The 17,780-nt window shown below is 39.3% G+C and overlaps 1 protein-coding gene across 1 annotated transcript; it reads left to right on the forward strand.

The window, feature by feature from the left end:
* Window positions 1–5,442: 5,442 nt before the first annotated feature.
* LOC133743769 (uncharacterized) lies at window positions 5,443–10,459 on the forward strand. The gene is made up of 8 exons (XM_062171799.1): window positions 5,443–5,947; window positions 6,208–6,408; window positions 6,515–6,631; window positions 6,758–6,795; window positions 6,896–6,992; window positions 7,114–9,354; window positions 9,577–9,714; window positions 9,949–10,459. Exons 1-8 carry the CDS (start codon window positions 5,870–5,872, stop codon window positions 10,171–10,173), a joined length of 3,135 nt encoding a protein of 1,044 aa, XP_062027783.1. The 5' UTR covers window positions 5,443–5,869; the 3' UTR covers window positions 10,174–10,459.
* The last annotated feature ends 7,321 nt before the right edge of the window (window positions 10,460–17,780 follow it).

A 17,780-nucleotide genomic window follows, 5' to 3' on the forward strand; every position in this document is an offset into this window, starting at 1 on the left:
CGCAAGTGATCATTATCACTCCCCCTCTGCAAACCAAGCATCAATATCTTTGTGGTTCACACTTCTGATCTTGTTCTTGGCTTACCACCAAACAGAACATTTTTCTTTGTCCTAATCTAACATGGAAACTTGTTAATAGAGGTTTGAAATTAAGCTCCTTCAGCACCCATAAATTTCTGGGAAGTTTCCTCTTTTTTATTTTTTGTGGGCTGAAAAGAAAAGGTGTAAATGCCCTTTAGTGTACTATGTTAGGCTCCTATGTAAAGGAATTTCTCAGCAAGAATAAATTTGCATGCGCTCCAAAGGGATGAAACTATTTATTACAGAATACCAAGGTAGCTAGTGATATATTTCAAAAACCAAAATTCTATGATGGATGCCAGTGTAAATGTGTATTGAATGGTTGAATTGATGGATATAGATGCTAGAAATGGTGCAATATATGGCCCTTGGCATTCAAGTAAATGGACCCCTGGTTCACATTCTTGTTGTGAGAATTGTGAGTTTGATAATGCACATACAGTTGGCCACACTGACTTAGGCCACTGAACACATGAAGTTGTTTGTCAGAAAGCACAAGTATCTTTTATGGTCCTAGCATAGCATGTGATATAGTTCAATTTTATCTCTTTTTGTATATACAGTAGCTTTTGTATTGCAGAAGTTGTGTTAGAAGACTCCCTATGAGTACGAGTACTGTAAGTACAGTGTACTGGCGTACTGAGTTTAATTAGCAGAGTCCTATATCGTCTGGATACATTTAGAACAATTATCGATAAGAATATGAGCATTTCGGTTCATTACCAATTGTTTAATATCCTTTTTAAGAGATGGTAAAGCAGGTGTAGCGTAGAGATGATTTGGGGACTTATCAATTTTGTGAGTCGTTTACATAGTGTCTTAGTGCTAGTCTCACAACGTATGTCTAGCTATAATTCTAATTACTAGCTAGGGATATTTCTTATATTCAACACATAATGTGGAAGCATTCAGAATTAATTGAACACATTATAATCTACTGTTTCAAAGTTATAACTGTCATATATTTGTCCATTAAGTAGTTAATTTGACTAGTCACTAATAACGTGACATCAATGAAACCCTAAAATAAAGTAAAAGTTACTATTTGACACAAACAAAATCTTCTCCTAGAATTCATCATGACACAAGAAGTGCTCGATCAACTAGTCTACTCCAAGCACACTCACAGTCTTTTCTCCAAAAAAAAAAAAAAAAAAAAGCACACTCACAGTCACATTGTTATAGACCAAATGGTTTTACTTTCAACCATAATGTATATGCAAACCGTATGTCCTGTCACTATTTAACAATTAGCCTCTCAACCAAAGTGTTGAATGCATAAGAGAAAATAAATACCACCACAAAATACAAAACTAAATTAGTTCTCATTTGAGTCATTTTACATAACCACTCATGGTATGCATTAATTTTCTCCCTAGCTCTTTCCATCTTGTACAATCCTTTATATACAGTATCAATGTATGCAATTCCCCAGATGTGAGGTTGGAGTTTTTCCATACGAGACTTTATATTCTTAACCACAACCCCATAGAAAATACATATAGTTCAGACACTCGAGGACCACAATGCAAGAAAATGAAGAACCAAAAACAAAGAGGTAGGTCCTTAACCTGCTATATAGTACTAAGGGTTGGGCATGGAGCCCCAATATTGAAGGGCAGTTAAGTTGGCAATTGGCGGTTAAAGTTATAGATCAACGGGGAAAGTGTATTAGAAATTTGTGTTTCATGAGGAACTAATAACTAACTCTTCGATCGTAGACAGTTTCAGAGACAGTGAGTTAGGGCCATACGCCCATACCAAGAGTAAATTTCATCACATGCAAAACTTGATTTCGAAGAATGGTGGCATTGCAGTAGTAGGGATTCTGGTGCTGCATGCCTGCACTTGCACGCTTCAGATGTTCAGAAACTGACCTGACCTCCCTGGTGGACTTAGTTATTGATTCTGGTTAGCCTCACCAGATCGAATAATAGATATATGACATGAGGCACCTTCGAAGCTAAGTAAAGGGGATACAGTGACAACAACCGTCTCTGTAGTTATAAGCTTTCACCTCTCATCTCCTCCACGTATTATATCGGCCACCTTGAACTGGTATACACCGGCCATTTCGTTCTAGCTTCCAACCTACACTCTAGCCCCTTTTGTTTTAGTTTGGTCTGAACCTACTCTCTCTACCTCATTTCGTCGTATCTTTCATTTTCTCCTTGCTTTTTATCAGTGATCCTAATTACTAATTAGGGTTGTTAACATAACCTCTCTTTACAGAAATGCGATGTACCTAATTCAAAATTTCAAACCCGGCCACACAAATATATGTAACATTTTATGAGAATTTGCGATCATTTGATCTTAAATTAAAGTTTTAGTGTATATACACAACTGTTTGTAAACTACACTTATGAAATAAACTCATCAAATGTTGTCTGTTTATGAAGATTACTGGTTCAAATTTAAAATCATTATTAATGTTGACAGAGAATATCACAATGTCACTCATATCTTTTTTATTGAAAATTATCATGTTGATTAAGCCATTAAAACTAACTCAAATGGTGAAGAAGTGAATCAGAAGTAATAAATCAATTAGAAAGAAATTTGAACATTCCCAATTAATGTAACCAGGAAAAAATTTGTGGATTATTGGATTATCACTTTGGGATAAACGCTTCTTGGGAAATTAATCTTTTTCTACTGGCCGGACTGTCTACATATGTTCCCCAACTTCATATTCAATAGACTTATTTTCCACCTAACATGCAGTATATGAAGGATGCTCTTACTTGTGTTACCCGGATTCGATTAATAAAAGACACGAGAATAAGCCAACTAGCCCACAAATTCCTTTCATCAAATTTCATGTCAATCTTATAATTTCAAATCGTCTTTGATGAAAATATGTCTTGCAGTTAATCATATTTAAAATGGGATTAGTTTAATTTATGGACAATATACTATTAGCTGTATCTACTTGATACCAACTTGGTCATTACCTAACAACCATGTTAAACAATGAAATTAAAACTAACTATATTGAGGGCATCAATTAAAACCAACTAACACGTGGTTAAAAATCCTGCATTATTATATATGTTGCCTTTATTTGTATATCTTCTTTTGATTTATATGGTGTTTTGAGAGTTTTAAAGTGCTACTATTCTACTAATGCATTTATATTATTTTCTGTCACACAATTTTAGCTTAGCATGCACTTTAAGTAAACTTATATATTTTTCACCTATTAAGTAAGTCGGTAGTTCTGAAAATTTCTTGTACTAAGATGTTTCATCTTAGAATCTTAGATACCTCCCCCAATATGCCACTAAATAAATGTCACTTTGGCATTACTCATAGGGTCTCCCAAGTCCCAATACTATAATCTATGGCCTATATGAATAGTCATGATAATATATGTTATTATTGATTCCAAATACCAATTGATAGTTTTATATTCCTTTCATTTTGTAGGTCAAAAACCCGCCATAAGTTATACCCATGCCCATGGATTGATATTCAATTACCATTCACCTCTTTCTTGCCGATCAAGAAATTTTTGATCCCAATGGGTAATTGGTAACAAGAGTCAGATTAGTACGTTAATAATATCCCCTGGTGAATGTGAGCACATTAATACTGGTCGGCAGGTATTGGTTAGCTAGCATTAATTCAGAAACATATCATAGAACACATAATTAATTGTCCCCCTTTATATAAAAAATCTAGAATAATTTCTTGCTTTTAGGCTAAAAATCTAGAATAATTTCTTGCTTTTAGACTAAAGAACCGTTTGCTATTTGGTAAAATGTCATTTTCTCAAGATTTATAATAATCCCGAAAAATAATTAATTATTCATAGCTGACCGTTGATGTTGTGCTTTTGTTACCTCACCTTACACTCACTCACAGGATAAAAAGACAGTACTGTCCTTGCAAAACTAGAAAGAAACCAACCAAACCCTTGCATCACAATCTTTACATTCTTCTGGTAAAACCCAACAAAACCCAGGTGAGAAAAATGAACACCCATTTCAGAGGAGCCAGGGCATGTGTCACACTGATATGGACAGTTTGCTTCAATGCCAGAACTGAAAGAGCAGAGGTTGGGGAATATGAAATTGTTGGTGCTTCTGATGGGCATTTGTGGAAGGCCAATGCCAAAGGGACTCTTGGCCGCTGGCTGGATAGTTGTTCAAATTTGGAAGCAATTCAATTACTGGGCCAAGATTGTGTGCTTATTTGGTTGAACTATATGTATAAAAGACATAAATTTATATATATAATAAGCTCCTAGGGCGCCTAATCATACAGAAGAATCCATGGGAATGATAATGACATATCTAATTCATTTGATATAATTCCCCTAGAAAATAGAAGGTAATATATACCATATGATATGCAAAATATGCTGATGTTGACTTAATCAAGCTGGTTCAAGTGTGGATTTGTTTTTGTTGTCAAACGTTTTTGCTCAATCACATTTTGTTTCTTAAAACTATTCTTCCAAATGTTAAAAGAGCATTTTTCGCATTTTAAATGCAATGTCAAAAGAACCCTTTATTTAACCTGAATGTTTTTTTATAATTACATTATCTAAATTTACAGCAATTCCAGCTAAGAATTGATGAGAGAATCCATTCAATTCATTATCTCAATTAAATTCAACCTAAGAGTAACTCCAACAGCTTCTCCATATTTTGATTTTTCTCTATTTTAGGGAAAAATGAGCCTCTTTTGCTCCAACAGATTCCTTAAAACCATCCCTATTTTAGAGATAAAAAGGAAAGAGAAAATCAAATTTCCTAAATTTACAGCAATCTCTAAAATTTAAGGAAGAATTATAGAGATTTTAGAGATTGCTATAAAATAGGGAATCTGTTGGAGTTGGAGAAGAAAAAAAGGCTAAAGTTTTGACTTTTGCTTCCCTATAGTACAGAAATGATAGGGAAGCTGTTGGAGTTGCTCTAAGACTCAAGTGTGATTGTTGGAATTTCCTAGAAATGCCTTGACAGATTAACATGATTTGCTCAAGGAAAAATACCTTAAAAACACACAAGGGCATGTATGTATGTCAAATGAAAATTCTTTTATACACTGAATGTGCAAATGACCCAATACTTATCCCTTGATATTTATAATCAATATTTTTAAATAACTAAAATGTGTATTTGATGTAATCCAATCATTCATTCATGATAGTACTATTGCACATCTGTGTTCTGAATCATCCCTTTAAAACCTGAAAGTTTCATACTTACTGCTCCCTTGACCCAACACCCTAAGTACAGAAATAATCAGAAAATTAGTATACCAAAACTGTTCTCCATAATAAATTCTTTATTCAATGCCCAATAATCAATTATTTGGCAGAAGCTTCTCCTTCAATTTTTTACTGACATAAATCTCATTTCTTTTCTTCTCCTCCATCTTTTCTTTTAGAAAAGATCACCTACATGTGTCATCTCTTTCCAAAAGACTGTTGGCAGCAAAGAGAGAAGAGAAGGCTCTCTTCAGATCTGCTTCTTGTTTTTGTCTTCAGTACGTATTCTCTCTCGAACCCATTTCCCAAGAATCCACAGTCCAACCTTCTCTGAATTCCACTCACTCTGATTCCAACTCACATTGATCCACCCACTACATTTTCCACACTCTGTTTTATACTCTGTTTTTCAAGCTAACGAAGCTGACAAAGCTCACACCTTGGCTCTGGTCTTGAATTGGTGAATTGGTTTTTGACACAATGGGGTTGTTCCGGTGGGTTGTACCGGAGCTCCGGTGAGTTCGGAGTTCCGGTGAGGATTGGGGTGTCGGTTGTGGGTAGTGTAAGATGTTCAAGTCGGCGAGATGGAGAAGCGACAAGAACAAGATCAAGACTCTGTTCAAATTGCAGTTTCATGCAACTCAGGTTGTTCTATAATCTAAAAGTCAATGTCTTTATTCTCTCAATTGGGTTTTGTTTGTTGGCTGAGGAAATGCAATGCAAACAATGGGTTCTCTCTCTTTCTTGATTTGATGATTTTATCCTCAGAATTCAGCATTGTTCTTAAAAGCCAAAAGTTTCTTTCTTTTCTTTCATTTTTTTCTTTCCTGGAAACCAAATGTGTGAATGTGATTCAGGTATTTGGTGAATTGTATGTGATATAGTGTGTGGTTTGGTGATTTCAGGTGCCAAAATTGGGTGTGGAGGCATTGATGGTATCTGTGATTCCTGGAGATGTGGGAAAGCCAACTGTGAAATTAGATAAAGCTGTGGTTCGAGATGGGAGCTGTAAATGGGAAAATCCGGTTTATGAAACGGTTAAATTCGACCGGGAGCCAAGAACCGGGAAGATCAAGGAGAGACTCTATAGTTTTGTCCTTTCAACTGTAAGAATTGCTGCCATAGATTTCAAGCATTGCATTGTTAGTTTTTGTCTAGTGAATGTTGGTGGTGTTTTATGAGGAACTGATTTTGCTTTTTGGTGTTGTGTAGGGATCTTCTAAAGCAAGTGTTCTTGGGGAGGTTTCTGTTGATTTTGCCGAGTATTCTGAGGCTACTAAAGCTTCCTCTGTGTCTCTTCCTCTTAAGAATTCAAGTGCAGTATTGCATGTTAGTACTCTCTTTGACTTCACATTTTCGACTGCTAGAATTTGCTTCCCCACAAGATATGTTAGGATAAGGACTACAGTTTTGTTGCTGTGTCTTGCTGAACTCTTCGCTTTTCTTTTTGAATAGGTTTCGATTCAAAAGTTACAGGCAAATGCTGATCAGAGGTATATATGAATGTCATAGTTATTTTCTTTACGTGGAGTTCGCAGCTTTTGCTTTTATGAAATCTGATTTTTGATTTGGCCTTGCTGGAAAATTTTGAAGAGAGGTAGAAGGCTGTGAAGATGCCAAAGTTAAATCTCAGGATAATAGCTTGATGAGACACTTGAGCAATAATGATGCAGATGAAAGCGTTTTAGTGGTGAGTTTCATTCCATCCATGCTTGTCTATTCAATTTCTCTCTAGTTTGTCATTTGAACTTCAAGGTCTAGATATATTTTGTTGCAAGGTAGAATTCATGTTTGCATTTATTGATTCACAGGATGAGACGATCAATAGGACCACTCAAAATGCTGAGTGCAACCGCACGGCCTCTATTGGATCAGACATTACATTGTCCAGTTCTGACAGCAGCTCTGGACTCGATACTTCTCGAGAGCTTGTACTGAGAAACATTAACAATTGTCACGACCCTTCCAACTATCTATCATCACCAAATCAGCCCTCAATACCACACAGACCTGGTGTTTATGGCTCGACAAATAATGAGCAACAGCAATCACAGTGGGAGTGGTCTGCAGATTCTGAACATGGAGTAAGTAGTGATGGTTCAACAAAGAGTTCTCAGGACAACCTTCTGAGAGAAAGGTCTCTGCAGTCTTCAGGCGACGATATTGATAAGCTAAAGGCTGAGCTTGTTGTTTTGTCCAGACAAGCGGACATGTCAGAGTTAGAGTTACAAACACTAAGGAAGCAGATAGTAAAAGAGAGCAAAAGGGGGCATGATCTTTCAAGAGAAGTCGTTAGCTTGAAAGAGGAACGAGATGCTTTCAAGGCTGAATGTGAGAAGCTAAAAGCCTTTCAGTATCGGATGGATGATACAAAAACAAAAAACAGGTTCCAGTTAGAAGGTGGGGATCTACGGGCTCTTGTTGATGAAATCAGACAAGAACTCAGCTGTGAGAAGGACCTGAATAGCAATCTTCGGTTACAGCTCCAGAAGACCCAAGAGTCAAATGCTGAGTTGATTCTTGCTGTACGAGACCTGGAGGAAATATTGGAGCAGAAGAATGGTGAAGCTGCTAATTCCAACAGATCAGAATCCACAAATGATGCTGCAGGTTCGAGAGCAACCAACTCAAATGATGTGGAAACTGAGGATGAGGAGCAGAAGGAACTGGAGGATCTTGTTAAGGAGCACAGCCATGCCAAGGATACACACCTGCTGGAGAAACAGATTACAGACCTCTATAATGAATTAGAGATCTACAAGAGAGACAAAGATGAGCTTGAGATGCAAATGGAGCAGCTTGCTCTTGACTATGAGATATTGAAACAGGAAAACCATGACATCTCATACAAGCTAGAGCAAAGCACACTGCAAGAACAACTCAAGATGCAGTATGAATGCTCATCTCCCACTGCTAGTGTAAATGAGCTTCATTACCAAATTGAGGATCTAGAAACAGAATTGAAGAAGCAGGCCGAAGATTTTTCTAATTCGTTGGCTACCATAAAGGAACTTCAATCTCACATCAAAAGTATGGAGGAAGAACTAGAGAAGCAGGCACAAGGATTTGAAGCTGATTTAGAAACTGTAACATGTGCTAAAGTTGAGCAGGAGCAAAGAGCCATCCGAGCAGAGGAGGTACTGCGGAAAACTAGATTGAAAAATGCGAATACAGCTGAGAGGCTTCAGGAAGAATTTAGACGACTTTCTTCACAAATGGCCTCCACATTTGATGCGAATGAGAAGGTAGCAATGAAAGCAATGACAGAAGCGAGTGAACTGGGTGCACAGAAGAGTCACCTTGAAGAATTGCTCAAGAAAACTAAGGAAGAGCTCCAGGCAAGTAGGGATGAGTATGAGGCAAAATTGCAGAAGCTTTCCAACGAACTAGATGAGAAAACCAGAGAGATGGAACAGATGTTATTGGAAATCCAGAATAAGTCCATGCAGCTTGAAGATCAGCAGAAGCAAGAGGGAGATTTCTCTGAGGTGATTTTACAGCTCAAAGCTGAGATTGAAAGGCTTACAAGAGAAAATAACAGTCTTTCAGAGGAAGTAGAGCAAAACAAAATTTCGAGTGCTGAGTTGGAGAAAATGAAGAAATCAATTGAGGAAACTGAGATGCTGATTCAAAGAGGAAATGTAGAAAGGAATGAGTTGGTGAGTACAATTGATATGCTGAAGAAGGAAGCAGAGAAGTCGTTGGAGAAGTTGAATAAAATGAAGTATCTTATGGATGAAAAAGAGGCAACCATTCGACGCCTACAATTGGAGTCTGACAAGCTGAAAGCTCAGTGTAATGACTTGAAACGTACTCTCTCTGAGGATGAGGTAGAGAAAGGAAGTCTTAAAAGGCAGGTATTTGATCTTAAGGCTGATCTGAAGAAGAAGGAGGATGCACTCACTACTATTGAAAAGAAGCTCAAGGATAGCAATGGACGAACAATAGTTTCAGATGGAGCTAAACATAATCTGAGAAACAATAAGTCTCTGCCTGTTCCTCGTGCAACAAAAGAAGTTGCAAGTCTGAGGGAGAGAATAAAACTGCTGGAGGTATATTTAAAACTCCAATTAGATATGAACAAGTTTTATACAAAATTTTAATTACGAGACATATACCAAGTGAAGGTGAATGCAAGGATAGAGGATAGATAGTCTTTAGGGAAGTTAAACCTGTAAACTATCTTCCTCAATTATATTCCATCTGTTGTTTCTACCAATGCATGTACTAATAATGTTGTTAATGATTTCCATCTTTTTAATTTGTTTCTACAGGGACAAATAAAGTTAAAGGAAGCTGCTTTGGAAAGCTCAACTGCTTCTTTTCTGGAGAAGGAAAAGGATCTTCAGAATGTAATCGAAGAGTTAGAAATCAGGGTGGAAGAAATCAATCAAAACTGTGCATTTGAACAGGTCAGTAACCCTTTATATGATGCATGACATTCCAAACAATGCTTATGCTGATAAATTTGACAGTGATGGATTCGATAAAAATTAGAGTTCCTGTCCAAATTTAGCTCAAGTAGTCTGTATAACTAATTATAGAGGTCCAAAATATTAAGTTCGGCTGCTGAGCTTCTTGTCTTTGCTTTGATATGCTTGTTAAATTGTATGTGCAATTGTTCAAGTGATCTTCTTATGATGCAGGATATTACTTCAAAAGATAATATGCTTGAAGAAGTGAGGCGAGTGTCTGATAACTTATCAACTGAATTGGCATCACTAAAGGAGAGAAATATGTCAATGGAAAGTGAACTAAAAGAGATGCAGGAGAGATATTCAGAGATAAGTCTCAAATTTGCAGAGGTAGAAGGTGAAAGACAACAGCTTGTAATGACGGTACGCAACCTAAAAAATTCCAAGAGGAGCTAGTAAGTACTGTTTTCTGATATACTGGAACCTTAATACCTTGTATAGTTCAAACAACTGGGTATGCCCACTGTAGAAATCAAGATCTGAGTTTATTGGAGTGATCAATAAACTAATATGTACACAGGTCATATAGTTTTTTTTTGGTTCTTTGCTGTGTGTCTGCCCCATTGGCTTAATTCAATCAACTAGCTAGTTTGCATATCCTGTCCATGCTTTTTTCTGTAATCTTTTAGAGCTCGTCAATGTTATCATACTAATATACTATATGTGAAGCATGTGACAATCATAGGCTCATAGCATCAATATATTCTTTTATATTTTATTTTTCTTTTGAAACTGGAAGCTCCCGTCATGTATTAGAACTAGGGTTTTATGTTTGTTTGCATAATTGCATATAGATCTTAAAATTTGAATCTTTGGTAAGAAGCTACACTTTTACTCACATTATCCGGCAAATTAATAAGTTATTCTCTCTTCATTTCTTTTTCATCTCGTCTTCATGTTCCCTCCACCGCAACCTCAAAAAATCACACCAAAACACCACAAACCCAGCACCAGAACTCAGATGGATTGAGATGAGGAACATTATACGTGGGAATGAGGAAAAGATTCATTAATTGGTTTTAGTTGATTGTGTCTACATTTATTTGTTATAACAAATGCCAAGGTCAAACGCGTAAGACTAAGAGTTTACCTTATACAGAGGACTCTGAAGTTCAAATTTGATATGGATAATTATTATCTACAAAAGGTCCTTGATCCTGAATTATGGTTTATAGTCCAACCAGCAACCATAGTCCCCATATCTTTGATCTTGTTGGACTTGTTGCATACCTTGTTAATCTGTATCCTAGCTTTGGTGTTTAAGCTTCGATCTCTAAGGTATAATTAAATTCTGTTTTAGGGAAACGATATTTGAGAGGAAATCGCTGTGTTTTCTCATTGATAATAGGGGCCTCTTTATATAGAGGATTACAAAATCTCAATCATACAAGGAAAGATAGAGATATCCTTAAACACTCCCCCTTGTGTTGTCCAAACGCGGTGCTTCTCTCGTTGCCTCGTTAAAAACCTTGCCGAGTAACAAAAACCCAGTCCAGTGGGACAAAAATAACCTCGGTCGAAGGGGAAAAAGAGCACAACACACCCTTCACGTTTCGAGACCATACATGTAGGCATCTCCCCCTGATGTCTGCATCTCCCCCTGATGACTACGGTCATGGGAGTTCGGGTAACTTCCGCAAACGATGCTACCAACATGTCTCTCGAAAGTGAAATTTAGGCAATGACTTAGTGAGCAAGTCTGTCACACTGTCCTCAGATTGAACCTAGTTCACTTTAATCTCTAGGAGAGTCTATTGTCGCTGATTATGCTTGGTGTTATCGCTTTTGATGTAGCCTTGCCTCATTTGTTCAAAACAAGCAGCATTATCCTAAATGCTCGTAGGCTCATCTGTGGTAGACTTCAAACCACAATTGTTCGAACATGCGCAATTATGGATCCAATCCATATACATTCACGAACCACTTCGTGAAGAGCAATGATCTCTGCATTGTTCGAAGATATAGCGACTAGGGTCTATTCTGTAGACCTCCAAGATATCACGATCTTTTCCCATGGTGAACACTTAACCGGATTGGGAATGACCTTTGTGTGGGTCAGAGAGATACCCAATATCAGCAAAACCTTCCAAAACACATGTTGTTTTGGGATGGGGATAATGGACCGGCGTTCCTGGTGTGTGATGGGTCCGAATCCATCATCTTTTTGTAGGGATAGAACAAGCCCATATCAATCATACATCTCAAGTATCGAAAGATATCTTTTACACCAATCCAATGGCGTCGCGTTGGCGCAGAGCTATATCTAGCTACCAAGTTCATTGTAAACGAGATGTCCGGTCTTGTGCATTTAGCTAAGTACAATAATGCGCCTATTGTACTCATTTAAGGCACTCCTGCCTCTAGCACATCTTCATTATCATCCTTCGAATGAAGAGGATCCTTTTCAGGATCAAGACTCGAACGATCATGGGGGTGCTTTGAAGGTTTGACCTTGTCAAAATGCCTAAGCATCTATCAACACGATGCTCAAGTTCCAAACCGAGACATAATCGTGTTCTCCCAAAATCCTTCATCTCAAACTCGGATTTCTAGTGTTCAGCGGTTTCCCTTAACTCTTTAAGGGCTTCCAATGAAGATCATGTCCAACATGAACCGCGATAGAATCCGAAACTTGTTATAGAAACGCGTGGGCATATCCCTTCCCAATCAAGTAGTCATTTTAGTGAGTGTTTCAATCTTATTGTAAACGCGCTCCGTGGTCTAGAGCCACTTGACTTGGGTCGATGAAGTTCACCATGAACCTTCATGTATATTCCGTATCTAGATCCCCATAGAGATACGTAGTGACCACATTTGTAAGCTGCATGTTCAGTTATTTTCGGAAACTACCAAACTGACAAGGTAGTGGAGTGCAAATGACATCCATTACGAGAGAATATGTCTCATCGTAGTCGATTCCAGGACGTTTTGTGAGAAGCCTTGCGCCATAAGGCGAGATTGCCATCTCTTTTTCTCATCATGCTTTCTAACGAAGACCCATTAGTCAATAGGTTTTATGTTAGGAGGTGTTGGCATTACTGGCTTGAAAACCTTCCTCTTCATTAGAGAATCCAACTTAACCTGGATCGCATCTTTCCATTTAGGCTAAATTTCTCTACGTTAGCATTCATTCATCAACGGAGCATGGTTCGATATCATCAGACTCAACAAACTCATGCGCAACTACATCATCAATTATGATGGAGTTTCTATCCCACATCTCATGTACACTAGTGTAATTTTCATAGAGCTCTATATTCTCAGGAATAGGTTCTGACGTTGAGGCGTCCCCCAACGATAACCATAACCCGGAAGATACTCATGAGACGGATTTTGAGTGTCGATGATCCAAGGATTGGTTTGTGCCAATGTATCATTCGAACCCACGGGCCTCCCACGCATCCTAGCTGGGGCCATAGCCTGTAACGCCAGAGTGTCACTCTCTTTGGCATTGGCGCCATGCCTACCTCCGTGTAGGGTGGCGCTACGTCCTCTCGTAGGGACGTCCTTCCTTGCAGGCATGTTTGCAGCATATTTGTGTGATCTCGTCACTTTAATAGGGATCGAGATGAGACATAGTGGGGACAGACCACGACAATTCCTGTCATTCCTGCTGAACATTCATGTTCTTATCTCCCCCTAACGACGGGAAGACTGTCTCATCAAAGTGACAACTCGCAAATCTAGCGGTAATGAGATCGCCTCGCAAGGACATTAAGTGGCGGACGATTGTTGGAGTCTCAAATCCAACGTAGTTGCCCATTCATCTGTAAGGACCCATCTTAGAGCGTTGTGGCGGCGCAATTGGCACATAAATGGCTCACTCAAATATGCGTAAGTACGATACTTGTACCCAGTCACTAGCTGTAACGCGGAGGTACATTGAGTGGCGGTGGGTCGTAGACGAATTAGCATAGCTGCAAGCGATATTGCATTACCCCAAGCGGATATAAGGAGATTGGTGCGCATTACCAATGTCCGGACTACCATCGTAGTCGTTTCCGCAAGTCCATTTGGGTGTGTACATGGGAATATGATGTCCAACATCGGTCCCAATGCAATAACCATCGAGGGTCTTTGATGTAAACTCTCTAGCATAGTCAAATCCAATTGACTGAATAGGATGATTTGGGGAGTGAGCCCGTTGTCATATGATATGTGCTAGGAGAGGAGCATAAGCAGCATTTATAGGTGGACAATGGCACAACGCGTGACCAGCGTGTTTGTGTGTCAACCAACATCATGAAATATTTAAACGTCTGCAGGTTGGTTGAAACAGTCCACAGAATCCCTACGGATTCTATGTAAGAACAGAATGAGTATTTTCATATCCTTTGCATAGGACGGTCTCAGTCCTAATTTCCCGAAAGAACAGGCTTTGCAAAATGAGCGAGGGGCAGTAGAAGCAACCAATTAGGATTTTGGTTGGGCCTGAGCGTCTGTAGCGCTATTAGAAGCAAAATGTGTGCCTACATCTAGGAGGAACAATAGCATGTATGGCGTCATGGCCAATAGGAGGAACAACCATGGCGTTATGCTCATGGTTGGCATTAGATTCTTGCTTCATTTTGCTCAAAAGGATGGATGTCCGTGTGAAGTCTTCAGTAGACGGATCATCATGTCATGACTAGGATGATCTATCCTGTCGTGACAAAGCCAATATGTGTCTAAATCCAAGAGATCTTCTCTCATAACTTTATTGGATTTAATGGCTCGAATAGTGACATAGAGTCCACTAGAGAGACACATAGACTTCTCTAAGATGCGCCTTTGTTCGCAATCATTAGAGGCATTGCAAAGGAACTCATTTTCGTTCTCTACATGCGTTTTCGCATGGGATCCGTTGGCTATTCATAGGGCAATTTGCCCTAAGAGCGTAGAGAGTTTCTGTGACAGTAATTAAGGTGCCATTTGGCAAGTGGAACTTGGGCTATTCCATGTCTTTGAATTAATATTGATGGCCTAGCCATCGTAGTCACAAAGGTCATATGCTCATAATCAAAATGGAGTCATAAAGAAAAGAACTCAAAATTTTATTCATAAGCCAACGGAATACATCATTGTCTCTTAACCATTAGGAGAATCTAATCCAAATGCTAGCTAATGCAAAACAAAGGTAATCGTTTGACTTCTTTCGGTAACTCCAAAATAAATATGACCAGGTGAGTAGAGAGATGTCGGTGGAGCAAAGCTCGCTTAAGTACCACTTATCTCAAAACCTTCCTAGACATCACACTCATTTTGGATGAGCCTATGTGAAGAAAAAGTAAACCAATGACATTTACTACATAGTGTGGCAATTGCCTATTACATCTCTTGGAAAATAAAGACTTAAACAGAATTGGCGATCTATTGATCCCAGCCAAATTTGTAGTCTTCAACCCTTTACTCTAGATCATCTTCTTGATCTTCTTGTTCCACATAGTGAGCTTCTCTTGCTTCACAATATGCTTTGTAGGCGGTGACAATTTCTTCACGAGTTCTACAAATGTGTGCCCAATGATCAGACACTCCACATCGAGAACATACATCTCTTTGCTCAAACTCCATTGATTGAGGCGCTTTGAAAGCGTCATTTAGATGGCTCTTAGTGTTGGTGGCACCACCAACATGGCCAGAGGCGTTGCCTCCCTATCTCTTTCCACGTTGACCTCTTCGGTTCCGTGTACGCTTATTTTGGCGATTACCTTCCCAAGTAGAGCGATTATATGGACCAGAACGTGCAGAAGTATCCCTAAGATTAGGGTTTCGTTCTTGGCGCCCTCTCTTTGGGGCGCGACTATAATTGGATTCCGGAATATGCTCTGTTCCCACGGATCTCTAATTATAGTTCTTCACAAGGATGTTGTCATGCTTTTCAGCGACACTCATAGCTCCAATGAGCTCATGAAACCTTGTGATTCGTCTTGCAGTAACATCGATTCGATAGTTCTTAGCAACCATCAATGCAGAGACGGGGAAAGTAGAGAAAGTCTTCTCAATCAACATCATATCTGTGATCTCTTTACCACAGAATTCCATTAAGGATTTAATGCGAAGTGGTTCCGAGTTGCAGTCAAGAACTGACTTGAAATCACATAAGCGGAGGCTATGCCATCTCACTTCTAGGTCAGGAAGCAGGGAGTCACGGACGTTGCCAAATCTTTCTTCGAGTGAGACCCACAGCCTTCTGGGGTCTTCTTCATTCATACACTCGTACTGGAGCGAATCATCCATATGACGAGTCATTAGGATGATGGCTTTCGCCTTATTTGCCTCTAAGGCTGCTCTATTTGCTTCCAAAGCTTAAGCTTGCTCAACAATTAGCACGTCCTGGCTAGGCTCGAGAATCGTATCTAGGATTCCATCGACCTTGAGATGCTGGCGGACATCATGAACCCACCTGTGATATTCAGAGCCAGTTGTTCCCAATGGAGCAAAGTCCAATTTGTTCAGGTTACTCATCCTGAAAGAGAACAAGAAAAAGGGTTAGTTTCGGAGCGGAAAAAAGCTACCACGAAAACATATAAAATTTCTGAGCGTAGTCACTTCCAAGAAATTTGATTCCAATAGGGGTTGGATTAGATCAAAACAATGATGTTTGCGGTCGATTGTTTTATCTCAACAAACTCTAAGTTTGGAGAACTCTACAAGCTCCAAGCTTGGAGTGAGCACGAACCCCCACAGTTCGGCTTAATTAGGTCTCTCCTATGATGAAGAAAGGGGGGTAGAAGAAGGGATGTTGCAAGTCCCCGAAAAAGAAGAGAAATTGAATTAAAAAACGGGAACGTTTAGTAAAAAATACCTCGAAATAGGTGGTCGGAAAATTTGACCGGAAAAAGTGGTCGGAAAAAGTCGACGGAAAATGACCGGAAAAGTCGCCGGAAAAGTAGTTGACCAGAGGTTGACCAGGTGTTGACCGGAGGGCTGACGTGGCACTGACGCTGACGTGGCAGTGGGTCCTGCTGCTGACGTGGCAGTGGGTTCCATATGCTGACGTGGTGTGATGACGTGGCATTAGGTCCCTGTGATGACGTGGCAGTGAGTCCCTGATGCTGACGTGGTTCGATGACGTGGCAGTGGGGTCCTTGTGATGACGTGGCAGTGGGCCTCTGCCTTGGGCTTCTTTTCCTTTCCTTTTTTTTTCTTTTCTTTTCTTCTTCTTTATTTTCTGCCGGTTCAAGGTGCAGCTGCTCATGTGGCCGGTTCACGTATTTTAAGGCCGATTTTTGGATCTTTTCTTCCGGTTCCTGAAACTTCAGATCAATTGGCTTCTGCTACCAAAATTTGGTGGAAATTAAAGGTCCGGAAGATGGTGAACCGGTGTAATATTTGCTGCGAGTTGTATGGAGCTTCCGGTGGCCGGTTCGGTGGGTTTTCGGCCGGTTCTTGAGGTGGGGCCGCCGGTTCTGGACTCCTGGGATCGATTTCTTCAATGTGTGAGGTGGAGGCAGAAAAGGCTTCAAGGTTTTGTATTCGGATTCAAGGTTTTTAGCTTCTTGAATCAGGGTTTGGCTATTTGTTTCAGGGTTAGGGCTTCGTGCTGATAACGTGTTTTAGGGAAACGATATTTGAGAGGAAATCGCTGTGTCTTCTCATTGATAATAGGGGTCTCTTTATATAGAGGATTACAATGTATAGAATCTCAATCATACAAAGAAAGTAATCGTACATTGAATAGGAATCTAGATCCTTCTAATTTAACCCTATTACCACTAGGTCAAGTAACCTAGAGTTTGGGCCAAACACAAATAGAGATATCCTTAAACAAATTCCACCCTCTTCTAAAATTTACATTAGTTTTCTATGGTCTTCAATTTTAAGGCCTAGTATCATTTGTTATGACTTAGGAGTTGATTCTGACCGGAAATCATTCATTCGCTAATCGCCTAATCCAACTGATTCAACTGAATTACTGAAGCAATGCCTAACTCTTTTGGGAATACTGAAACGAGACACTCCATTGGCTCCAAGCTAGGGGTACACAACTACACAATGATGAGGATGAGATGACCAAACATGCT

Source organism: Rosa rugosa, chromosome 4 (genome assembly GCF_958449725.1).
Source record: "Rosa rugosa chromosome 4, drRosRugo1.1, whole genome shotgun sequence".
NCBI classification, from domain to species: Eukaryota; Viridiplantae; Streptophyta; class Magnoliopsida; order Rosales; family Rosaceae; genus Rosa; species Rosa rugosa.

What these genes read in the sequence shown, in the direction of transcription:
- LOC133743769 (XM_062171799.1), top strand. Translation starts at nt 5,870, where the DNA reads ATGTTCAAGTCGGCGAGATGGAGAAGCGACAAGAACAAGATCAAGACT. An exon ending in ATAGTTTTGTCCTTTCAACT is followed by an intron (nt 6,409 to 6,514) that starts GTAAGAATTGCT and finishes GGTGTTGTGTAG; the next exon opens with GGATCTTCTAAAGCAAGTGT. An exon ending in ATTCAAGTGCAGTATTGCAT is followed by an intron (nt 6,632 to 6,757) that starts GTTAGTACTCTC and finishes CTTTTTGAATAG; the next exon opens with GTTTCGATTCAAAAGTTACA.